Here is a 26,552-nt window from a genome sequence, read left to right as displayed (position 1 = left end):
CAGAGACTAACAGTGGCATTCAACAGGTTAACAACCGCGAGCTCCCCTGCTTCCAAGAATATTAAAGGCATATGATAGCTGATTAAATCAGCCATCATCTGCCGGGAAAGATGCGGGCTTGGCATGCAAGCCTGCATCAAAGTCAGGGAGCCGCATGTCATGTACTGTTACGTCATATATCGGTAAGTGGTTAAAATATTCATAACTGCACTCAGTAAGTTTGCATTAATTCCTGGGAAGCACCTGAAGGATTAACAAAGTGGACATAAAAATGTGGTAACAGGAGAAAGTGAACATCAAATTGTTTGCATATTATGATCCAGAATACAGAACTATCCCATAAGTGGTTGGAATCTACTGTTTGGGCACATGTACCGTGCCTCTGCATGCTCCCACCTTGTGATAACCATTAGTGATGAGCAAGTATACTCGTTGCTCGGGTTTTCCCGAGCACGCTGGGGTGGTCTCCAAGTATTTGTAACTACTCGGAGATTTAGTTTTTGTTGAGGCAGCTGCATGATTTACGGCTATTAGCCAGCATAAGTACATGTGGGGGTTGACTGGTTGCTAGGGAATCCCCACATGTATTCAAGCTGTCTATCAGCTGTAAATCATGCAGCTGAGGCAACAAAAACTAAATCTCCGAGCACTTACAAATACTCGGAGGACACCCGAGCAACGAGTATACTCGCTCATCACTAATAACCATTAGATTTTATTAGGAAATTAGGATATCATTAACTCCAAGGATTTGGTTTTGTTGGTTCCGTGAAAGGAACAACTATTGCCACTGTATTTATGTGATGCTTCAGCTTCCATTCAAATGTATGAGTGATGTAATACAACATTTTATTTCCCTTTTTATGATAACAAAACATGTCCAAAACAGGAAATAACTACTGGACATGTGAACAGAGCCTTATGTAACTGTTTCATTTGTGACAAGTCTTTCCATAAAGAGATGAGATCCACATGGATATTTACCAATTCTCTTACAATACTGCTGTACTGAGAAAGTTAGAAAACAAATGCATCAGTCGTAAATTGTTAATGTACCTCTCAAGACAGTAAGTTTGGCACTGACTGTAGATTCACCCAGAATGTTCTGAGCAACGCATTCATACACATTTTCATCCCGCGGCGTGCGCAGAGGCTGAATACGTAGAACTGCACCAGCTCCCTCATCAAACTCTATTGTCTGGGGGAGTAAAAAGATGTGTAAGCATTGTAACTTATCAGAAGACAAAAACATTTCATAAAATCAAGTAAAACAGACATTAGTTCAACAGAATGTTCACAGGTGACAGATGGACGCTAGGGCTACACGGGGACATGAAATCGCAGTGACACATTGGATGTAAGTATTTGCTGTAGTGTTGCATTGTGACTTAAGACTTACAGAGACAGAGTCACATATGTTTCCAAATGTGCTGAATGTTCTGTCGCTGGTCGCAAGTCACACATGACATGCAACTCATCATCAGCCTGGCTGTTTATTTACAGCAAAATCACAGTTCTATCACAGCTCAATAGTCGCACGCATGGCAGCAAGTCGCGGTCAAGTGTACATATGTTTTTGATGGGCAACTTTTCTGAGAATTCATGTTGCGTGACACATCACCGTGTAGCCCCAAAGTAAGGGCAGAAAAGTCTGCTGCTGAAATGGATTTCCGCAAGCCCTATTCAAATGATTGGGACAGTCACTGAAATCTCTGCAACAAATCTGTACTTTTTTTTTTATTCTGCATAATTTTTTTGCATGTATTTTTAATACGGTTTACTATGCAATAATAGTATAAGAACTTTATATTATGAGTCAGTAATGTGAATATAGCAAATACAAGAATGTACATATTTTTAACTTACCTTTAGTACTTTTGGACAATTTTTTGTGCTGCCGAGAGCTATGTTTAAAATTTTGACTGTATGAGGACTGTTTTCTTTTTTTGCAGGAAAAGTTGTCATTTTTTCTGGTAGTATATTGGTGTACATAGAATTAAAATGGTTTTGGAGAGATACATATAATAATATACACTAATTGGGGAGAACCCCCCAAAAATCAATCTCTATTAAATCATAAAAAATAACTTTTATTCAAAGCAATTCAAAGATTGAGGATGCACCTCACTGTGGAGATCAGACTGAACTAAAGGAATCCATCTTATCTTCTTCCTGAGAAATCTCGCTTACAACAAGATACATTTCTGCTGACTTGACATTTCCTTTTATGGAAGTAATCATGTGTGCATTCCTTCTTTCAATAGCAGCCTTTCATTCACCTTCCAGATGATGTAACTTTCTACTGATAAAGACTGGTATAGATTGTTTATGTAAGAGATAGTGAAATATGAGCGCTTGTGCGCATGTCTGTAAAAGAATAATTCTTTTCTATATAAAGGGAGGGCAAAGCCCAGAGAGAGAGATGTGCTCCTGGGCTTCCCTTGTATATGATCACACAATACCTTGTTTGCGTGTCATTTACTCTGGATCCCTACCTCTAGTAAGCCAGGGACTGAGAAGGACTTAACATTTCTTTGGCGCACCGAACAGGGACCCGAGATGAGAGTATTTGCTCGAGATTCACCTGCGGATACGGACAATGGAGATCTGGGATAATGGACGGCAAATGAACTGAAAAACCTGGCCAGGTAAGAGACATTATTAGTTCTCTTTTATCTGCCTTGTATTATCCGAAAGATCTCTATGAGCCGTGTCACGCTGGGTTAGTCTAGTAGTGAGTAGATACCTATAAAACTCGGGTTACTATATTGTATAGATTTATGAGTCCTGTCCCTGGCAGTGTGTGAACAGAGTGAAGGTTGTGGTATGTTGTGAAAGAAGAGCAAAAGTGCGTAGAAAAATAAGCCGAAATAGTTGGGGTATAAGCCTTATACACGGAAGTCAGCCTAACTGGGTCATGTGGTTGCGTCCTTTCGGGGAGACCTCCGCCCATGCTTGACTCTCATTTAAGTGCTTAACCTCCTTCATTTCTGGATAAGGTTTGATAGAATGAGCCCAGGACGCGGGTCCATGAGCCTGGGACAAGTATGCTAACTGACACAGAAAGTTTTGTGATCTGTATGGTGTTGCTGGGTCTGTTTGCGTGCATAATAGCACTTAAGTACATTCTGCACATTAGAAAGAATGGAGCAGATCAGCCCTTCAATATTTTAGCTCCCTAGGAGAGAAGGCAACGAGACATCACCTAGGATAAGTGATTGTCCAAACGTCACCTGGGGTAGAAATAGCTAATATTGAAAAAAAAAAAAAGAAAAATGGGAAATAAACAGACAAAAACCGTCTTAGGACAAGTGGAAGCAGCAGATATCATACAGGAAAGATGTGGGAAGACAGTCAGAAGTCAGATTAGAAGGGTAAGAGAAAAATTGGGAATTTCAGAAGCACTTATGTTTAGCACTGAATGGGAAAGACTGAGTAAAGAACGAGGTGGAATTATCAAAGACAATGGGTGGGAAGAAATCATACACTGTATGATAGAGGTCTCAAAAACAGCTAAAGAGGAGAATTGGAAGTATGATCCAGACACTTCCAAATGGATTATGGGGAAGGGAAAAAGTTGTGACATAATCCCACCACCTTACCTAGATCCAAAAGCCCAATCATTTGTACCATCTGGAGGAGCAGAAGGAGGAAAACAATTTCCAGCCTTGTATCCCAATCTTGGTGGGGTAGGAGGATGGGTATGTTCACACTGTGGACAACAAAATCCAGATTGGAGAAATGATTGCCTAGTCTGTGGTACACCTAGACATGGCGCTGTACTTGCCCCTGTTAGGGTAGTACCAAGACCCTTTAGGGAACCTGGTGCTGACGGGGTAATGGGAACTAGATATCACCAGACCCGACAGTATTTTCCTTGGTCCCCTGCTGAAGGTATGTCCCTCCTGCATAATGCGCCTGATCCCACTCAATATCCCATCCGATTTGCACAATACATACAACAAATCATGCAGACTCATGCTGGGGTCTGGGCGGACGGGGAAGAATTATGTAGAATGAAAATGTCCCCCGGACTTTTTCAGGAATTATTGACACACCTACAGCCCAATAGACCAGTGGCAGAAGGGGGTGCCTTACAGACAGAAGCATCAGGTACCCAGTTCACAGAGGCATTAATAATTTTCATGAGAGAAAAACAGAGGGAAAGGGGATCTACGGGTGTGATTATGCAGAAATTTGGGCAAAGTATTGAAGAATATAGTCAAGAATTAGAAAATAGCTTTAGGGATGAAGGATTGGATTTGACTGATGCTTCAGTAAGGAGACTTTTTACAAAACAATTAATAGAGGGGCTAGATCCGAAAATCAGAGAAAAATTTAAATCCTCTACTCCAGATTGGAGAACAATTGAACAACCAAATATTGTGAAACAACGATGTTTAGGAATAGTCATGGATATGAGAGAGAATCGTAAGCCTGTTAGAATAGCACAAGCTAATACAGGAGGAAGAGTGAGACACAACTTTCCTTGCCACTACTGTAAAAAGCCAGGTCATTTCCAAAGAGAGTGCAGGAAGAAGTTGGCAGATATAAAGTCAGGCAAATTTGTTCCCAGAAATAACCCTCCCCAAACGGACAACCAGCAGAAATCTACCATCATAGATGGTCCCATACCAGATTCAGATTGACTCGATGTGTTACAAACTTCCCTACCAGCTAGAAGACCTATGATACAGGTGAATGTGGGGGGGAGAGAGATTCCATTTTTGATAGATACAGGTGCAACTTCCTCAATTTTGAATCAAGATTTTCTTCCGAATCCGGAAGATATTTCAGAACAAACAACTTTTGCTGAGGGTTATGATGGGGTAATTCGAACACTGCCATATACTGTGCCCCTAGAGGTCTCATTAGGACCTAAATGTTTTGCATCCAGATTTTTGTATGCCAGAGGTGCCCCAACATGTTTGTTAGGAACTGATGTCCTAAAGAAATTAGAAGCTAACATCAATTTTAGGGAAGATGGCACAGTTATACTGACTATCCCTGATGATGCAGAAACATTAGAACAATATGTTAGAATTCAGGCTTTTGAGGATTATGCTGAAGAAAAAGAGTACACCACAGATCTAGACCTCTCAATGGTCCCAGAAACACTGTGGGCACAGGGTGACACCGATGTGGGACTATTGCATATCTCTCCTGTAAAACTATCTGTGCAACCAGGAACTGTTCTCCCACAGCTCAGACAATACCCTGTGAGTGCCCAGCAGGAACTAGCGATTACAAAACAGATAGAGGGATATAAAGAGAAAGGAGTTTTGGTAGAGATACAATCACCTGCTAACACTCCTCTGTATCCAGTCAAAAAGAGAACTCTTGATAAGAGTTCTATGCCCAAATATCGTATGGTACATGATTTAAGAGAAATAAACAAAGTTCTAGATCCAATCACCCCAGTTGTACCCAATCCTCATACGTTACTATCACAGATACCAGCCAGTTCTCAAGTATTTACTGTAATAGATCTTTCAAATGCATTTTTCTCGGTTCCTTTACACCAAGATAGTTGGCATTTGTTTGCATTTACATTTAAGGGCAAACAGTTGGCGTGGACACGCCTTCCACAGGGAATGATACACTCCCCTACTCTTTATTCAAATGCCCTACAAACAGTCCTTCAGAGGTTTGAACCCGAACCACAGGTAGTAATTTTGCAGTATGTGGATGACCTACTACTTTGCTGCCCAGATCTAGAAACTGCAGAAAGGTCCACTGTGAGTTTACTATGTTTTTTAGAAAAAGAAGGGTGTAAAGTGAATAGACAAAAGCTACAAGTTTGTCAGACCAAAGTGGTCTTTCTAGGTCATTGCATTTCTCAAGGTAAAAAGCATCTTACACCACAAAGAACTGAAGCAATAAGACAGATGAATGAGCCTAGAAATCATAAACAGCTACAAGCATTTTTAGGAATAGTGTCTCATTGTAGACAATGGATTATACATGCCAGTCAACTAATGCAACCACTGTATGACTGTGTAAAAAGTGAACCTTATTTGTTGACAAAAGAAGGTCAGATTTCGTTCCAACAATTAAAAGATGCCCTTGTTTCAGCTCCAGCGTTAGGGCTACCAGACTACACCAAACCGTTTCAGCTTATGGCTGCAGAAGTTGATTCCCATGCTACAGGAGTTCTTACCCAGAAGCATGCAGGGAAACAAAGACCAATTGCATATCTTTCAGCAAGGTTAGATCCCGTAGCTAGAGCAGCGCCAACCTGTGTACGTGTAGTTGTTGCTGTCTCACTATTGTTGGACAAAGCATCAGAAATTGTCCTAGAGTATCCACTCACAGTTCAAACTACACATGATGTTTATGGGATATTAAACCAGGTCCAACCAAAACACATTTCCATGGCCAGACATTTGCGGCTGCAGTGTTCTTTGCTGCTCCCCTCTACTATCACATTTGCTAGGCTTCAGACTCTCAATATAGCTACACTGCTACCTCTCGAGTCTGAAGGGGGGAATAAGGACACTGATCCACACGCAAATTTTTTCCCTACAGACACACATGATTGTACAGAGCTCATTTTACAAGAAACGGTAGGCTTACCCAATGTATCCGAAACACCACTTCAAAATCCAGATTTAGAGCTGTTTATAGATGGTAGTAGGTTTGCAGATGACACAGGTAACTTCCATACAGGGTATGCAGTTGTGTCAGAATCTGAAACTCTCAAAGCAGAACCACTTCCACCGAAACAGTCTGCACAAGAAGCAGAACTAACAGCATTGATTGAAGCTCTTAAAATAGCTGAGAACCAGACAGCTAATATATACACTGATTCTAGGTATGCACATGGTATTGTGTTTGATTTTGGAGTAATCTGGAGAGCTAGAGGTTACATGACAGCGTCAGGACAACCTGTAAAACATGCTTCTCTGATCAAACAGATCTTAGAGGCTGCACAAGAAACAAAAGAAGTAGCAGTAATCAAGGTAGCTGCACATGTGAGACTCGACACTAGGGAATCTAGGGGAAATGATAGGGCTGATAAAGCAGCAGCAGTCAAACCCTTACAACAGGTCCATACTGTAAACCTCACAGAAAATACTGGAGATAGACTGAGACAAGCACAGGAAGATGCAGGAGAAGAGGAGAGGGACAGGTGGAAAAAGGAAGGGGCAGAAGAACAAGCGGGAATTTGGAAGAAAGATGGACTAATATGTCTACCTAGAGCCTGGTATCCGATTGTAGTTGGTGGACTGCACCACCCTACTCATGTGTCTGCAAATGCAATGACACTACTGGCAAAGCAAGTCTGGTTGGCTCCAGGTTTTGGCAACTATGCAAGAGACTATTGTGCTGCATGCGCTATATGCCTGACACATAATCCCGGACAGACAGCAAAGACCCCTATGAAGCACCACGTCCGACCTCTCTACCCGTTTCAGCGATTACAAATAGACTTTATCCAGCTGCCAAAAAGTAATGGGTATGAGTATGTGTTGGTATGTGTGGACATGTTCTCGGGGTGGCCAGAGGCCTATCCAGTTCGGAAGGCTTCAGCTAAAAACACTGCTGTAAAGCTAGTTGCCGAACTGATACCCCGTTACGGTCTCCCTGAAGTGATCGAGTCAGATAGGGGTACTCATTTTACTGGAGAAATATTTCAAAATGTACTGAAAATGTTGGGTGTTGAAAGTCAGTTACACACTCCGTATCATCCTCAAAGTTCTGGTAAGGTAGAACGCATGAATGGAACTTTAAAATTAAAAATACAGAAAGCCATGGCTGAAACAGGAAAGCCTTGGACAGAATGCCTTTCACTGGCCCTTTACTCAATACGCAATACCCCAAGGGGTAAGACTAAACTGTCTCCATATGAAATTTTGTTTGGCAGGACTGCCAATTTAGGATGTTATTTTCCACAGCAACTTGTGTTAAATATTGAGTCATTGACTTCTTATGTGCAAAATCTTCAGAAACAATTAACTAAGGTGCATGCACAAGTTTTTGCTTCCCTTCCAGATCCTGACAACACAGAAGGAAGTCACAAGTTGGAACCAGGTGATCAAGTCTATGTAAAAAGACACACCAGAAAGGCTCTAGAACCAAGGTTTGACGGACCCTTCCAAGTCCTGTTGACAACACCTACATCAGTCAAGCTTGAAGGAAAGGCATCATGGATACATGCAAGCCATTGCAAGAAAAGCAGTATAAACTCATGATATTGATGTTAATAATGATAACCTCAACGGAGGCGTGGGATAGACTGAATTCTCTAGCCCCTTTGAACAATAGATTCGTACAACATCATAGAAAATTAGTGCATGACTTGTTAAACAATACACAAACCCTGACAGATTGTTGGATCTGTACCCATTCATCTGGCAGGGCACTCCCGTCGACCTTGAGCAATTGATCCTCACTTTGAACAGCAATGACCTTAATGTGCATTTGACTTTTTCCTTTGATTATTGGTCATTGGATTTTCTCGATGTCACCATCAGACGAGATGCCTCTGGTACATTGCAAACGGACATATTTAGAAAAGAGACGGCTACTAATACATTACTTTTGGCCTCTTCAGGTCATCCTAGGCACATGATTCGCTCTGTGCCTGTGGGACAATTTCTCCGTCTCCGCAGGATATGCTCGTCTGATGGTGACTTCGAGTCTAGGGCTGAGGAGCTAAGGCAGCGCTTCTACGAACGTGGATATAGTCGTAGGATGGTGAAGGTAGCGTATCATCGCGCTAAGCATGCCTCTCGCCATAACCTCCTATATGATAATACATCCAGGCGGAGGGAGGATGTTGATACTGTTAGATTTGTGACGACATTTAGTTCCCGCTCTGATAGGGTTCGTTCCTGTTTGCTGAAGGCATGGCCGATTCTTAAAGCCGATCCGGTTCTTAAAAAATTTCTCCCTTCAGTACCGTTGATATCCTTCAGGAGGGCAAAAAATCTGAGAGACCATCTGGTCTCGAGCCATTATCCGGAGCAGGTGCTACCCACCTTTTTGAATAGGTTTCCCATGAGGGGTGGTTGTGTTCCGTGCGGCAAATGTGTCGCCTGCCCTAATGTTGTCCGGTGTGATAGCTTCACCAATGCGGATGGTACGAAGTCTTTTTCTATACGCCAACGTATTACCTGCACTTCGAGATATGTCATTTATTATGCTACGTGCCCGTGCGGGCTTATTTACGTTGGTTTGACTACACGCCAGCTTAAGGTGAGGATTCGCGAACACGTGTTGGGTATTCAGGCGGCAGTTGGTCACGCGGACGCTTCCACCCTGAAAACAATACCACGCCATTTCAGGGATTTTCACAATTCTGATGGCACTCTCTTAAAGGTGCGTGGCATCGAGTCCCTGAAAATAAATATACGTGGGGGGGGCCTATCTAAGCGCCTGTCTCAGCTTGAGACCAGATGGATTTGGGCTCTGAACACTGTTCATCCCAATGGCTTGAATGAGTGTCTCTCATTTGCCCCCTTTCTGGGGTCCTCCTGCTGATGTGTATTAAGGTGGTATGGCGCACTCAGCTTCAAAGGTTTTTATCTTATTGTGGTTTTAATTCATATATATCTTTTAATTTTCTAGTATCCCTATCTTGGATGTCGTTCGGTGCTGGAGGAGCGGTGTTGAGCTATCAAGATGAAGATATGCTGTGTTTGTTATGTGTATATATGCCTATGTGGATATTCCTTGTCATTATTTCTTTATTATTGCGCCCTGTTTATGATTTATGTGATTTTGTTAGGTACTGTGGGCACACATATGTATGTATATGGAGATACGTTATGTATTTGTGGGCTGTTATGGTAGAGATATCTGTGTTAGCATGACACGTGCATATATTCTTGTCTAGTCATATGTAGTCTCTCTTTGTTATATCTATGTATATATTTGTCTTTGGTATGTTTCCGATATATATTTGTTATAAATGGTTTAATATATGAGGCGATCTGCATTTTGCTGTGCTGCAACTTGCAGCGCAATACTGGCAAATTTACCAGTTCTAAGATGGCCACTTGGTGCTGCAGCGCCGTGTCTGGTCCTCCCCCTGCTCGGCGTTCATCGCTTGCTGTTTGGTCACATGGGGCCCCATGTGTACCAGCATCAGCGGTGACGTCAGGTACTGGGAGAGGTGTGTCTTCGGCGTGCAGCAAGTCGTGACTACATCCGGTCTGAGCTGTATTTAGATCGCTCCAGCGTTCCTTTTGGCACGCCCCCTGAGGAAGGAAGCATCTTGCTTCCGAAACGCGCGTCGGGGAGGGTGGGAGCCCACATGTGCCGGTGTATACGAACTTTGGTAAGGTCACCCTTATAGATGTCGTTATGATACTTGAGTATTTTTGCCTATTAGGCGGCGCACTTGCGCTGGTGACCATCTACTAGCATGTGTGTACTCCCATTGTTTGCTGCTTAGCGTGCTGTGCCGCTGTGTCCGGCTTTGCCCCCATTATTTCCTTGTATGTGATTTTAATCAATAAAGGTTCTCTATTTTTGTGTATCTGTGGACGTATTCACCATTTGTTCTGTGTGGTGGTCTATATGGTATCAGCCACAAGTATACCTTTTCTAGCAGTTCCCGTATTAGCAGAAGAAATATTCGCTTGGCCTAATTGTTCAGACAACCTGGCCAACAACCAAATTGGTAATGCTAGGCTGTGGAATACTACAATCGCCATACCAATTGTGGGATGGGTAGAATTTCCTTGGTGGCAGGGTAATCTCTCAGGGAGTAACACACATCTACAATATTTAGCATTTAGGGGAGGAAAATGGGTACCTAGAAATAAGACTGGATTAACTAATTTAGGACAGGTCCCCACAGAAAATCTACAGCTTAGTTTCAGTACAACCGTCCCCCCCTCTGATGCTTTCAAACCTGTAGTATTGGAAAGATACATACATAATAGAAAATGGAAACATTCTAAATTGTTCCCCCAAGGTGATGCAAACAGTTGTACAAGTAAGCTGGGGAACCTGGTTTGTAATGAATCCAATGAGTATATCAAAGGAATGCCTGTATGTGGGAATCCCGCAGCCGGGTACTGTAGCCCCTTGGGACAAAAACCCTCTTGGTGTATGCTTCAGAATGTATCTAGATTTGTGGACTTGGCTCACAGATTGGTATTGCAGCACTCAGCTCTATGGGATCTGCCTGAAGGTACATTTTGGATATGCGGAGAAGGAGCATATAAATGGCTTCCCGTAGGTATAAAGGGTACTTGTACATTAGGACGCCTAACCCCGGCTACATTCATAATTTCAAATAAACAAGTGAATATGCAAGCCGTGCCCAAGCACACACTGTATAAAAGAGCTGCAGATAACTCACCACGTCCCTCGGGGAGGCCACATATAGTACAAATGGGAATTCCTAACAAAATTGCTAGTACCATTTTTATTTATCCTATGTTAACACAGATGTGGGATAAATTAGTTAGAGCCACGGATTATCTAGATGATCAGATCTGGGATATATTGGACATATTAAACACTAGTATAGCTGTACAGAATCAGCTTATAATAGTCGTCAACCAACATACCCTGGTATTGGATTACCTAACTGCCTCACAAGGGGGTATGTGTCAAATCATCGGACCCACCTGCTGTCATTATATAGACCCGAATAGTACTATGAGTATGACATTTAAATTAAAGGACGTACAACGACTCAGAGATCAGTATGACAAAGACAATGACCAGAATAAGGATAGCTGGTGGTCAGATACCTTTTCTTTTCTTAACCCAGCCAACTGGTTCAGAGGAATCGGTGGGTGGGTTGCTGGGATTATGCAGAGCATAATACATATAGTTATGATTATTGTAGTCATATACGTACTATTCCAGATTGTGCTCAAGAGTATCTCAGTATGCACAGATAAACTTTGTGTAATAGATGCAAGAGTATAAAGTTTTTTTCCTTCTTCTCTTATATTATCCTTTGCTAATACTGATTATTGCGCTTATTTTGCTATCCCTTTGTAATATCTGTACTTATTGCAAAACAAAGAAAAGGTTGCGAGAGTTAAACGGAAGAATTAATACTAGATTTGATTCTCTTATTGAATACAAGCATGTACATGTGTAATACCAAATAAAGGCTTTGTCTTTGGCCCTGTGGTAATAAAATAAATAAAAGAAAATGTCAAAGGGGGGAATTGTGGAGATCAGACTGAACTAAAGGAATCCATCTTATCTTCTTCCTGAGAAATCTCGCTTACAACAAGATACATTTCTGCTAACTTGACATTTCCTTTTATGGAAGTAATCATGTGTGCATTCCTTCTTTCAATAGCAGCCTTTCATTCACCTTCCAGATGATGTAACTTTCTACTGATAAAGACTGGTATAGATTGTTTATGTAAGAGATAGTGAAATATGAGCGCTTGTGCGCATGTCTGTAAAAGAATAATTCTTTTCTATATAAAGGGAGGGCAAAGCCCAGAGAGAGAGATGTGCTCCTGGGCTTCCCTTGTATATGATCACACAATACCTTGTTTGCGTGTCATTTACTCTGGATCCCTACCTCTAGTAAGCCAGGGACTGAGAAGGACTTAACATCACCAATGTCCCATCACCAGATGACATAGCACCCGCGGTGAAACATGTTGGAGGGACAAGTGCTATAATCATGTTTGTCCTATTCAGCCAATAAGTGCTGGCACCAAGGGGTGTCATCCCATGAAGGGTGCATCTTATAGTCTAAATGTACTTGCTCTGGCTATCGTGGGGAGGTGGGGGAGTAGCAGTGGTGGAGCAGCGGGTCACAGGAGGCTACTAAAGGGAATGAATATTCACTGCATTCCTCACACATGGGTGTGGAGGGCAGTGAATATTCATTTTTCTTTAACAGCACGCTGTTCGATGCAACAGCCGACTTCCTGCAGCTGCTGGGTGTTCGCGAGTGCCCGCTACTTAACACGCATTCTAGGGTTAAGGCAATCAATATTCACTGCTCTCCACTCCCATCAATGTGGAATGCAGTGAAAATCCATTCCCTTTAGTAGCGTGAATGCACGGCAGTTGCAGGAAACTGGCGGCTACGGCTAACACTGTGCCCGCTATTAAAGAGCAATGAATATTCACTGCTTTCCACACACATAGTCCCGGCGTGAAGAGCAGTGAGTATTCTAGCAGCTGTCCTCAGCTTGTAAGCAGCGCATGCCATCCCTGCATGCACTGCTTACAAGCATAAATCAGATGCTGGCATCGGAACAAGACGCTTCGAGGGAGCTCAGGGAAGGTAAGTATAATGGTTTATGTTTTTTTATGTTTTTCTGAAGGGGGTCATGCATACCAGGATAGGGATGTTAGGGGTTGAGTTCCCGCCTCTGCACAGGGGGAATCTCGGGCTATCTCCGCTGCGGTCTCCCAGTCTTCTCCTGCCGCAGTGGAGCCTGCTCAGCGGAGACGTCGGTCCCAGCGTCTCGCTCAGTTTGACTCTGTGCAAAGGGTTACTGCTGCCTTTCCAGCTTCTGCCATTGTAGCCAGTTCTGGGCAGCGGTGAGCAGACGCTTTTGGGACTAAGTCCTGCTTTTCCCCTTCTGAGCATGCCCAGGGTAAGGTCTCTCGTTCGAGATCAAGGGTCACATGCTTAGATACTGCAGCAAATCCCATTGGTCCTCCAGGAAGGTCCTCAAGGTGCTCAACTTCTGTGGCAGCCTCCCATTGGTCCTTCTGGGAAGGTCCTGTACTTGCTGTAGATATAAAAGGTTCGCATGACCGCACGGCCATGCAATAGTATCAATCTAAGTTATGTGCTTTGCGCCAGTGTGGTTATGTATGCATGTATTCAGGGACTCGGCTGAAATAAGCCCCTAGAATACCGGCACCTCCGGTGAAGAGATTGTGTGTTGTGTATGTATTCAGGGACCCGGCTGAAATAAGCCCCTAGAATACCGGCTCCTCCGGTGAGGAGATTGTGGTTGCATGACCACTGACTGCTATCAGTTCGGCAGTTAGCTTTCGCTCCTGTGAGTCTAACAGGGCGCAGTGCTTTCCTTTCACAGTGACTCTGTGAAGTAACAGAGCTAGCTTATACCGCCAAATAGTGCCACCATTCACTAGCAGCAGGTACCTCCTGCACGGTGGACCCCGTGCTGCGAACGCACCAATAATAAACATCATATTTACTCGGTGCATTCCGCTAGCCCTAACAAGGGATGAGGGATCCATGCATACCAGTATAGGGATGAGGGGGCCATAGCTACCAGGCTAGGGATGAGGGGGACATGCCTACTAGGCTAGGGATGAGGGAGAAAAAAACCCTCCAAAACAGATATAAGGGTTTTTAAATCAGTTTAAACACCACAAAAAGGAAAAAAAAAACTCTAAAATGTAACTTTTAATAATATAATATAAAATTCACTCAAAGTAAAAATAGAGACTCTCACATAGATCCATGAAAAGTCAAATGACTAATATTTAGTAGCAAAGATTGGGAAGAAGGGGGACTAGTATCTCCCTAGTAGGCCCTAGCAGCGACCCTACCAATCTGCAGAGGTTGGCACCCTAGTTGTTGACGATGTGGCGCCCCCGCTCAACGTCAATGTCCCTAAGGGCCCTATATCACCCTACAAACCATACCAAAAAATGGGGCACACAAAAAAAACACACACATACAAAAGACTGAGGACAAACCCCTAGTGGGGAGACAGTCAATGTCTCAAATAGAGTTGAAAGCCTTATCTCATAGAAAAGGATGCTGAGTGTGCTGTCAATGATTGGTAGGGTCAGTGCCCACGCTAGGATGTTGACTGTATAGTCTCCATCTAAGAGATTGTGCCTAAAAAACGTATAAATCATTCAAAGAAAGTGTCCATGCTGTCGTCCACGATGACTACAGTAAATATAGTTAGCTAAATAGCTTTAAACCATATAGCAGTTTTTAGGCATATATTGTGTCAGCCACAGAAGTCTATATTTCATCAAAGTATGCCACTCTAATCTAGCATACATAGGCACAACTCCATTAATTTTCAGGTGTTATAGCATATAGATGTAGCCAGCCCCTATATCTTTGATCATCTAACCACCCCCTGGTTTGCCGGCCCCAGCTGCCAAATTATCCCCAACCAGTTCCCACAATCTATCTCTTCTAACCCAGCATTCTGGACTATAAATTTAGAAACATCCTTAGGGGTGCACAAATGTGGGGGTGCACCCAAGCATCCCAGAAGCAAAGCATCCCCAAGTTAAGCATCGAGATACAGGAGTTATTCCATGGCAGTTAGTCAGGGCAGGAGTCAGGTAACCCACACTCTGCTCTCCCTTCTATCCATGTGCTTTATTCCTATCATCCTATGTTCCCTTGCCATCCACTTTCACCATCCCATCCCCCCTCCATCACGACTCATATTCATCAGCTCCTCTCTCCTCCCCTCTCCCATGTGCTTCTCACCTTCCTGAAAAACCTCAGCTCATCTTGCCCAAACACACTGCACAAAAAAACTTCGTACAATTCCAAAAACTACTTGCTCTTCATCCTCCTACTCCTTCTGATCTCGGGGGATATCTCCCCCAACCCTGGTCCACCATCCCGCAACCTAAACCCCTATTCTACCTTGTACCATAACCACACTAATCTCATTAATATTACTTGAACTCCTTCATATCCTTCTTTTAATTGTGCCCTTTGGAATCCACGGTCTGCATGCAAGAAACTTCCTTTTCTGCACAATTACTTTCTGAACAACTCTCTGTATCTATTGGCCCTCACTGAAACCTGGATTGAGGATTCTCACACTGTCTCCCCTGCTGCCATTTCCCCGTGGTGGCTTATAATTCTCCAATTCCCTGAGACCCACAAACAGACATGGTGGTGGAGTCGGCATACTACTGTCCTCACAATGCACCTTCCAGGTCATCCCCCCCAGTTCCATCACTCTCATTCCCTTCTTTTGAGGTCCACACCATCAGGCTCTTTCGTCCCCTCTCCCTCAGAGTAGCGGTCATATATTGGCCCCCAAGCTCGCCCACCCAGTTCCTTTACCACTTCTCAGCCTGGCTGCTGCACTTCACGTCCTCAGAACTCCCAACCCTTATCCTGAGAGACTTCAACATCCCCATAAACAATCCCACTTCCACATCTGCATCCCAGCTTCTATCACTAACTACTTCTCTCGGCCTCTCACAGCTCTCAAACCTCTGAAACACACAAAGACGTTAACACCCTTGACCTGGTCTTCGCCCGGCTCTGCTCAATCTCCTACCTAGATAACTCACCGCTTCCCCTCTCTGACCACATCTATTATGATCTGGTGGCCTTGGAGCAGCATGAGACGTACTCTGGAGAAGGTGGTCCCTGTACTGACCGCAAACCCTGAACCTAGCAGCGCAACTAAAAGTAGCCGTGGGGGGTACCTAACACTCCCTAGACCCCTCGGCACAGCCTAAGATCTAACTACCCCTAAAGACAGAAACAGGAAACCTATCTTGCCTCAGAGAAAATCCCCAAAGGATAGATAGCCCCCCACAAATATTGACTGTGAGAGGAGAGGGAAAAAACATACGCAGATATGAAATCAGATTTTAGCATAGGAGGCCATACTAGCTAAAAAGAAAGAATAGAACAGAGCACTATGCGGTCAGTACAAAATCCAGAGAAATAGCTAGGCTGCAAAAAATCCTTCACAGACCAAGCTGGACAAGACAAAAACATGAAAATGCACAGAACTATAAGGTCCACTGCAGGTGGACAGAAAAAACAAAGCCAGGACTTATCTTTGTAGAAAAACAAAGCAAACTGGAGAGACCAGCAGGGAAGTGAATCCTTCAAGAACAATGGACAACTGGCACTGGCCAAAGGATCCTGCAAAGCTATATACCCCAGTCAGTCCTGCAATTAGTAGATACACATGTCCACTCCTGCAATCCAGGCACAACTGCATTACCCTCTACAACCACCGGAGGGATCCCAAAAGCTGAATTCACAACAGTACCCCCCCCCCCCCTTGAGGAGGGGTCACCAAACCCTCACCAGAGCCCGCAGGCCGATCAGGATGAGCCCGATGAAAGGCACGAACCAAATCAACAGCATGGACATCAGAGGCAGAAACCCAAGAATTATCCTCCTGGCCATAACCCTTCCACTTGACAAGGTACTGAAGCTTCCGCCTCGAAAAACGAGAATCCAAAATCTTCTCAACAACATATTCCAACTCCCCATCGACCAATACAGGGGCCGGAGGATCAACAGAGGGAACAACGGGCTCCACATATTTCCACAACAAAGATTTATGGAAGACATTATGAATAGCAAACGAGGCCGGAAGCGCCAGGCGAAAGGACACCGGATTAATAATCTCAGAAATCCTATAAGGACCAATAAATCGAGGCTTAAACTTAGGGGAAGAAACCTTCATAGGAACATGACGGGAAGATAACCAAACCAGATCACCAACCCGAAGCCAGGAACCAACACACCGACGACGGTTAGCAAAACGCTGAGCCTCCTGTTATGAACAGGTAATTCAGAACCACAATGGACCTTGAAGTTCAGAGCACACCAAGTGGCCTGACAATTACCAAAAACATAGGACGAGCTCTGAGACGTGGGAACTCTGCTGACCGCAATCCCTAATCCTATCCAACCACACTAAAGGTAGCCGTGGAGCGCTCCTGACCAGACCTATGCGCCTCGAGAAACCAGCTATCCCTAAGAAAGAAAAATATGCCTACCTTGCCTCAGAGAAATACCCCAAAGGAAAAGGCAGCCCCCCACATATAATGACTGTGAGTTGAGATGAAAATACAAACGCAGAGATGAAATAGAATTAGCAAAGTGAGGCCCAACTTACTGAACAGACCGAAGATAGGAAAGATTGCTTTGCGGTCAACACAAAACCCTACAAACAACCACGCAGAGGGGGCAAAAAGACCCTCCGCACCGACTAACGGTATGGAGGTGCTCCCTCTGCGTCCCAGAGCTTCCAGCAAGCAAGAAAAACCAATATAGCAAGCTGGACAGAAAAAATAGCAAACAAAAATAACACAAGCAAAACTTAGCTTATGCAGGATAGACAGGCCACAGGAACGATCCAGGAGGAAGCAAGACCAATACTAGAACATTGACTGGAGGCCAGGATCAAAGCACTAGGTGGAGTTAAATAGAGCAGCACCTAACGACTTAACCTCGTCACCTGAGGAAGGAAACTCAGAAGCCGCAGTACCACTCTCATCCACCAAAGGAAGCTCATAGACAGAACCAGCCGAAGTACCACTCACGACCACAGGAGGGAGCTTGGCCACAGAATTCACAACAGCCTCCTCCTGAGACAGCACCAAATTGTCCACCACATAAGCCCAAATCTGCTGCAACCTGTCCACCACAGAATCCACACCAGGAAGGTCAGAAAGCTCAACCTGCCCAGAAGAAAAACGAGGATGAAAACCAAAATTACAAAAAAAAAGGCGAAACCAAAGTAGCCGAACTAGCCCGATTATTAAGGGCAAACTCGGCCAATGGCAAAAAAGCCACCCAATCATCCTGATCAGCAGACACAAAGCATCTCAAATAAGTCTCCAACGTCTGATTAGTGCGCTCGGTCTGGCCATTTGTCTGAGGATGAAATGCAGAGGAAAAAGACAAATCAATGCCTAGCTTGGCACAAAAGGCCCGCCAAAACCTAGAAACAAACTGGGAACCTGTGTCGGACACAATATTCTCCGGAATACCATGCAAACGTACCACATGCTGAAAAAACAATGGAACCAAATCAGAAGAAGAAGGCAATTTAGGCAAAGGCACCAAATGAACCATCTTAGAAAATTGGTCACAGACAACCCAGATAACCGACAATCTTTGGGAAACAGGAAGATCGGAAATAAAATCCATAGAAATATGCGTCCAAGGTCTCTCAGGGACCGGCAATGGCAAAAGCAACCCACTAGCGCGGGAACAGCAAGGCTTAGCCCGCGCACAAATACCACAGGATTGCACAAAAGAACGCACATCCTGTGACAAAGAAGGCCACCAAAAGGACCTACCAACCAAATCTCTGGTACCAAAAATCCCAGGATGGCCAGCCAACACAGAACAATGAACCTCAGAAATCACTTTACTAGTCCATCTATCAGGAACAAACAGTTTCCCCACTGGACAGCGGTCAGGCTTATCAGCCTGAAATTCCTGAAGAACCCGTCGCAAATCAGGGGAGATGGCAGAAAGAATCACCCCTTCCTTCAAAATGCCGACCGGCTCAAGAACCCCAGGGGAATCAGGAAAAAAACTCCTAGAGAGGGCATCCGCCTTAACATTCTTAGTACCAGGAATGTACGAGACCACAAAATCAAAACGGGAGAAAAACAGGGACCATCGAGCCTGTCTAGGATTCAGCCGTTTGGCAGACTCGAGGTAAATCAGATTCTTATGATCGGTCAGGACCACAATACGGTGCTTGGCCCCCTCAAGCCAATGTCGCCACTCCTCAAATGCCCACTTCATAGCCAACAACTTCCGATTGCCGACATCATAATTGCGTTCTGCAGGCGAAAACTTACGAGAAAAGAAGGCACACGGTTTCATCAAGGAACCATCAGAATTCCTCTGAGACAAAACGGCCCCTGCCCCAATCTCAGACGCGTCAACCTCAACCTGAAATGGAAGAGAAACATCTGGCTGACGCAACACAGGGGCAGAAGTAAATCGGCGTTTAAGCTCCTGAAAGGCAGAAACAGCCGCGGAGGACCAATTCGTCACATCAGCGCCTTTCTTGGTCAAATCGGTCAGAGGTTTAACCACACTGGAGAAGTTGTCAATGAAACGACGATAAAAATTAGCAAAACCCAAGAATTTCTGAAGGCTCTTCACAGATGTGGGCTGAATCCAATCATGAATGGCCTGAACCTTAACCGGATCCATTTCTATAGATGAGGGAGAAAAAATGAAACCCAAACAAGAAACCTTCTGCACTCCAAAAAGGCACTTTGACCCCTTCACAAATAAAGCATTATTACGGAGGATCTGAAATACCATCCTGACCTGTTTCACATGAGACTCCCAATCATTGGAAAAAATCAAAATATCATCCAAATATACAACCATGAATTTATCAAGATAACTCCGAAAGATATCATGCATGAAGGATTGGAACACAGATGGGGCATTAGAGAGTCCGAATGGCATCACAAGGTATTCAAAATGGCCTTCGGGCGTATTAAATGCAGTTTTCCATTCATCACCCTGCTTAATACGAATAAGATTATATGCCCCTCGAAGGTCAATCTTAGTAAACCACAAGCCCCCTTAATCATAGCAAACAAATCAGTAAGCAAAGGCAACGGGTATTGAAATTTGACCGTGATCTCATTCAAGAGGCGATAATCAATACAGGGTCTCAAGGAGCCATCCTTCTTGGCAACAAAAAAGAACCCCGCTCCCAACGGTGAAGAAGATGGCCGAATATGCCCTTTCTCCAAAGACTCCTTAATATAGCTCCGCATGGCAGTATGTTCAGGCACAGACAGGTTGAAAAGTCGGCCCTTAGGGAACTTACAACCTGGAATCAAATCAATAGCACAATCACAGTCCCTATGCGGTGGAAGGGAACTGGATTTGGGCTCATCGAATACATCCTGGAAGTCAGACAAAAACTCAGGAACTTCAGAAAAGGGGGAAGAGGAGATTGACATCAAAGGAACCTGATCATGAACCCCCTGACAACCCCAACTAGTCACAGACATGGATTTCCAATCTAACACCGGATTATGTAGCTGCAACCATGGAAAACCCAGCACAATATCATCATGCAAATTATGCAACATCAGAAAACGACAATGTTCCTGATGGGCTGGCGCCATGCGCATGGTCAGCTGTGTCCAAAACTGAGGTTTATTTTTAGCCAACGGTGTAGCATCAATGCCCCTCAAAGGAATAGGGTTCTGCAAAGGCTGCAATGGAAAACCACAACGTCTGGCAAATTCTAAGTCCATTAAGTTCAGAGCGGCGCCTGAATCCACAAATGCCATGACAGAAAATGATGATAATGAGCAGATCAAGGTCACAGATAACAGAAATTTAGGTTGTGTAGTACTGATGGCAACAGAACTAGTGATTCTCTTTGTACGCTTAGGGCAATCAGAAATAACATGAGCAGAATCGCCGCAGTAAAAACACAACCTATTCTGACGCCTGAATGTTTGACGTTCAGTTCTAGACAAAATCCTATCACACTGCATAGGCTCAGGGCTCCGCTCAGAGGACAACGCCACAGTGTGCACAATTCTGCGCTCGCGCAAGTGCCGATCAATCTGAATGGCCAGAGACATAGAATCACTCAGACCAGCAGGCGTGGGGAACCCCACCATAACATCTTTAACGGATTCAGAAAGACCCTTTCTGAAAATTGCCGCCAAGGCATCCTCATTCCATTTAGTCAGTACAGACCATTTTCTAAATTTCTGGCAATACAATTCTGCCGCATCTTGACCTTGACACAGGGCTAACAAGATTTTCTCAGCCTGATCCACAGAATTAGGCTCATCATACAACAACCCCAATGCCTGAAAGAACGAATCAACATTAGGCAAAGCAGGATTGCCAGATTCCAGGGAAAATGCCCAATCCTGTGGGTCACCACGCAGCAGAGATATGATGATTTTAACCTGCTGAATAGGATCACCAGAAGACCGGGGTCTTAATGCAAAAAACAGTTTACAGTTATTTTTGAAACTCAAAAATTTGGATCTGTCACCAAAGAATAAATCAGGAGTGGGAATCTTAGGTTCTAAGGCAGGAGTATGAACAATGAAATCTAAAATACCCTGTACCCTAGCAGCAAGTTGATCCACCCGAGAAACTAACTCCTGAACATTCATGTTAATACTAGACTCCGTAGCCACCCAGAGGTAAAGAGGGAGGAACAGACCAAACAGGCTAAGGAAAAAAAAATGGTTCAAAATCTTTCCACCCTTCTTCTGAGATGCAATTAACTTATTGTGGGCCAGTTGTACTGTTATGATCTGGTGGCTTTGGAGCAGCATGAGACGTACTCTGGAGAAGGTGGTCCCTGTACTGACCGCAAACCCTGAACCTAGCAGCGCAACTAAAAGTAGCCGTGGGGGGTACCTAACACTCCCTAGACCCCTCGGCACAGCCTAAGATCTAACTACCCCTAAAGACAGAAACAGAAAACCTATCTTGCCTCAGAGAAAATCCCCAAAGGATAGATAGCCCCCCACAAATATTGACTGTGAGAGGAGAGGGAAAAAACATACGCAGATATGAAATCAGATTTTAGCATAGGAGGCCATACTGTTGTGAATTCTGTGGTCAAGCTCCCTCCTGTGGTCATGAGTGGTACTTCGGCTGGTTCTGTCTATGAGCTTCCGCTGGTGGATGTGAGTTTCCTTCCTCAGGTGACGAGGTTAAGTCGTTAGGTGCTGCTCTATTTAACTCCACCTAGTTCTTTGTTCCTGGCCTCCAGTCAATGTTCCAGTATTGGTCTGGCTCTCTCCTGGATCGTTCTTGTGGCCTGTCTGCCCTGCATAAGCTAAGTTCTGCTTGTGTTACTTTTGTTTGCTATATTTTTCTGTCCAGCTTGCTATATTGGTTTTTCTTGCTTGCTGGAAGCTCTGAGACGCAGAGGGAGCACCTCCGTACCGTTAGTCGGTGCGGAGGGTTTTTTTGCCCCTCTGCGTGGTTGTTTGTAGGTTTTTGTGTTGACCGCAAAGCAATCTTTCCTATCCTCGGTCTATTCAGTAAGTCGGGCCTCACTTTGCTAAAATCTATTTCATCTCTGTGTTTGTATTTTCATCTTAACTCACAGTCATTATATGTGGGGGGCTGCCTTTTCCTTTGGGGAATTTCTCTGAGGCAAGGTAGGCTTATTTTTCTATCTTCAGGGCTAGTTAGTTTCTCAGGCTGTGCCGAGTTGCATAGGGAGCGTTAGGCGCAATCCACGGCTACCTCTAGTGTGGTATGATAGGATTAGGGATTGCGGTCAGCAGAGTTCCCACGTCTCAGAGCTCGTCCTATGTTAGTAACTATCAGGTCACTTTGTGTGCTCTTAACCACTAGGTCCATTGTGGTTCTGAATCACCTGTTCAGAACAGTACTGGAGGCCCAAAGTACTAATGCTTCTCAATAGAGGGAAAAGAGAAGTTCTGAGACCATTTTTTTTTCTTTGCACTGTGTTCTGTCTTTCTTTTCCCCTTTACATCAGGGTGGTTCAGAACACAGGTGTAGACATGGACGTTCAAGGTCTGTCCTCTTTGATGGATAATCTCGCTATAAGTGTTCAGAACATTCAAGATTTAGTGGTTCAGAATCCTATGTTAGAACCTAAAATTCCTATTCCTGAGTTATTTTCTGGAGATAGAGCTAAGTTTCTGAATTTCAAAAATAATTGTAAACTATTTCTGGCTTTGAAACCCCACTCCTCTGGTGACCCAGTTCAACAAGTAAAGATCATTATTTCTTTATTACGTGGCGACCCTCAAGACTGGGCATTTTCCCTTGCGCCAGGGGATCCGGCATTGCGTGATGTTGATGCGTTTTTCCTGGCGCTTGGATTGCTTTATGACGAACCTAATTCAGTGGATCAGGCAGAGAAAATCTTGCTGGCTCTGTGTCAGGGTCAGGATGAGGTAGAGATATATTGTCAGAAGTTTAGAAAGTGGTCTGTGCTCACTCAATGGAATGAATGTGCTCTGGCAGCAATTTTCAGAAAGGGTCTCTCTGAAGCCCTTAAGGATGTCATGGTGGGATTTCCTATGCCTGCTGGTCTGAATGAGTCTATGTCTTTGGCCATTCAGATCGATCGACGCTTACGTGAGCGTAAAACTGTGCACCATTTGGCGGTATTATCTGAGCATAAACCTGAGCCTATGCAATGCAATAGGACTTTGACCAGAGCTGAACGGCAAGAACACAGACGACGGAATGGGCTGTGTTTTTACTGTGGTGATTCCACTCATGTTATCTCCAATTGTCCTAAGCGCACTAAGCGGTTTGCTATCTCTGCCACCATTGGTACGGTACAGTCGAAATTTCTTTTGTCCGTTACTTTGATCTGCTCTTTGTCATCCTATTCTGTCATGGCATTTGTGGATTCAGGCGCTGCCCTGAATTTGATGGACTTGTAGTTTGCTAGGCGCGTCTGGGTTTTTCTTGGAGCCCTTGCAGTATCCTATTCCATTGAGAGGAATTGATGCTACGCCTTTGGCCAAGAATAAGCCTCAGTACTGGACCCAGCTGACCATGTGCATGGCTCCTGCGCATCAGGAGAATATTCGCTTTTTGGTGTTGCATAATCTGCATGATGTGGTCGTGTTGGGGTTGCCATGGCTACAAGTCCATAATCCAGTATTGGATTGGAAATCAATGTCTGTGTCCAGCTGGGGTTGTCAGGGGGTACATGGTGATGTTCCATTTCTGTCTATTTCATCATCCACCCCTTCTGAGGTCCCAGAGTTCTTGTCGGATTACCGGGATGTATTTGATGAGCCCAAGTCCAGTGCCCTACCTCCGCATAGGGATTGTGATTGTGCTATCGATTTGATTCCTGGTAGTAAGTTTCCTAAAGGTCGACTGTTTAATTTGTCTATGCCTGAGCACGCCGCAATGCGGAGTTACGTAAAGGAATCCTTGGAGAAGGGTCATATTCGCCCGTCGTCGTCGCCATTGGGAGCAGGGTTCTTTTTTGTGGCCAAGAAGGATGGTTCGCTGAGACCTTGTATTGATTACCGCCTTTTAAATAAAATCACGGTCAAATTTCAGTACCCCTTGCCGCTGCTGTCTGATTTGTTTGCTCGGATTAAGGGGGCTAGTTGGTTCACCAAGATAGATCTTCGTGGTGCGTATAATCTTGTGCGCATTAAACAGGGCGATGAATGGAAAACAGCATTTAATACGCCCGAGGGCCATTTTGAGTACCTGGTTATGCCATTCGGGCTTTCTAATGCTCCATCAGTGTTTCTGTCCTTTATGCATGACATGCATGACAGGGGGTGATGAAGGGGGTTTGATTTACTTTTATACTTTTATAGCGGGTTTTTTAGCGGATTTTTATGATTGGCAGCTGTCACACACTAAAAGACGCTTTTTATTGCAAAAATATTTTTTTGCGTTACCACATTTTGAGAGCTATAATTTTTCCATATTTGGGTCCACAGAGTCATGTGAGGTCTTGTTTTTTGCGGGACGAGTTGACGTTTTTATTGGTAACATTTTCGGGCACGTGACATTTTTTGATCGCTTTTTATTCCGATTTTTGTGAGGCAGTATGACCAAAAACCAGCTATCCATGAATTTCTTTTGGGGGGTGGGGGTGGCGGCGTTTATACTGTTCCGCGTTTGGTAAAATAGATAAAGCAGTTTTATTCTTTGGGTCAGTACGATTACAGCGATACCTCAGTTATAATCTTTTTTTATGTTTTGGCAATTTTATACGATAAAAACTATTTTATAGAAAAAATAATTATTTTTGCATCGCTTTATTCTGAGGACTATAGCTTTTTAATTTTTTTTGGTGACGACGCTGTATGCCGGCTCATTTTTTGCGGGACAAGATGACGTTTTCAGCGGTACCATGGTTATTTATATCTGTGTTTTTGATCGCGTGCTATTCCACTTTTTGTTCGGCGGTATGATAATAAAGCGTTGTTTTTTGCCTCATTTTTTTTTTTACGGTGTTCACTGAAGGGGTTAACTAGTGGGACAGTTTTATAAGTCGGGTTGTTATGGATGCGGCGATACTAAATATGTGTACTTTTATTGTTTTTTTTTATTTAGATAAAGGAATGTATTTATGGGAACAATATATATATATATATGCCCCGGGGCATCATGTTATAAGGTTAGATTGCTGATCTGACACTTTGCAATGCACTATGTCAGATCAGCGATCTGACGTGCACTGCTCCTGGCTTACCAGCGCCTGCTCTGAGCAGGCGCTTGGTAAGCCACCTCCCTGCAGGACCCGGATGCAGCCCCACGGCCATTTGGGATCCGGGGCCTGCACGGAGAAGGAGGTAGGATCACATCGCGTTACTCCGAGGGTCTCAGGGAAGTACGTAGGGAGCCCCCTACCTGCGTGATGCTTCCTGTTGTGAATTCTGTGGTCGAGCTCCCTCCTGTGGTCATGAGTGGTACTTCGGCTGGTTCTGTCTATGAGCTTCCTCTGGTGGATGTGAGTGGGGCTGCGGCTTCTGAGTTTCCTTCCTCAGGTGACGAGGTTAAGTCGTTAGGTGCTGCTCTATTTAACTCCACCTAGTTCTTTGTTCCTGGCCTCCAGTCAATGTTCCAGTATTGGTCTTGCTCTCTCCTGGATCGTCCTTGTGGCCTGCATAAGCTAAGTTCTGCTTGTGTTACTTTTGTTTGCTATTTTTTCTGTCCAGCTTGCTTTCTTGGTTTGTCTTGCTTGCTGGAAGCTCTGGGACGCAGAGGGAGCACCTCCGTACCGTTAGTCGGTGTGGAGAGTCTTTTTGCACCCTCTGCGTGGTTGTTTGTAGGTTTTTGTGCTGACCGCAAAGTTATCTTTCCTATCCTCGGTCTATTCAGTAAGTCGGGCCTCACTTTGCTAAAATCTATTTCATCTCTGTGTTTGTATTTTCATCTTTACTCACAG

The 26,552-nt window shown here is 44.2% G+C and overlaps 1 protein-coding gene across 7 annotated transcripts in view; it reads right to left on the bottom strand.

Annotated features, from left to right (window-relative positions):
• PTPRS (protein tyrosine phosphatase receptor type S) overlaps positions 1-26,552 on the bottom strand; it is a 715,207-nt gene that overhangs the window by 411,385 nt on the left and 277,270 nt on the right. For all 7 annotated transcript variants that reach the window (XM_069767783.1, XM_069767788.1, XM_069767782.1 and 4 more), the window contains exon 4: positions 1,057-1,198. In XM_069767783.1, coding sequence (XP_069623884.1) covers positions 1,057-1,198 — 142 coding nt within the window. The remainder of the gene's footprint in view (positions 1-1,056; positions 1,199-26,552) is intronic.

This window comes from Ranitomeya imitator, chromosome 1 (assembly GCF_032444005.1).
Source record: "Ranitomeya imitator isolate aRanImi1 chromosome 1, aRanImi1.pri, whole genome shotgun sequence".
Classification (NCBI taxonomy): domain Eukaryota; kingdom Metazoa; phylum Chordata; class Amphibia; order Anura; family Dendrobatidae; genus Ranitomeya; species Ranitomeya imitator.
Note: the sequence above shows the minus strand (reverse complement) of the source record. Positions and strands in the feature narration are given on the sequence as shown.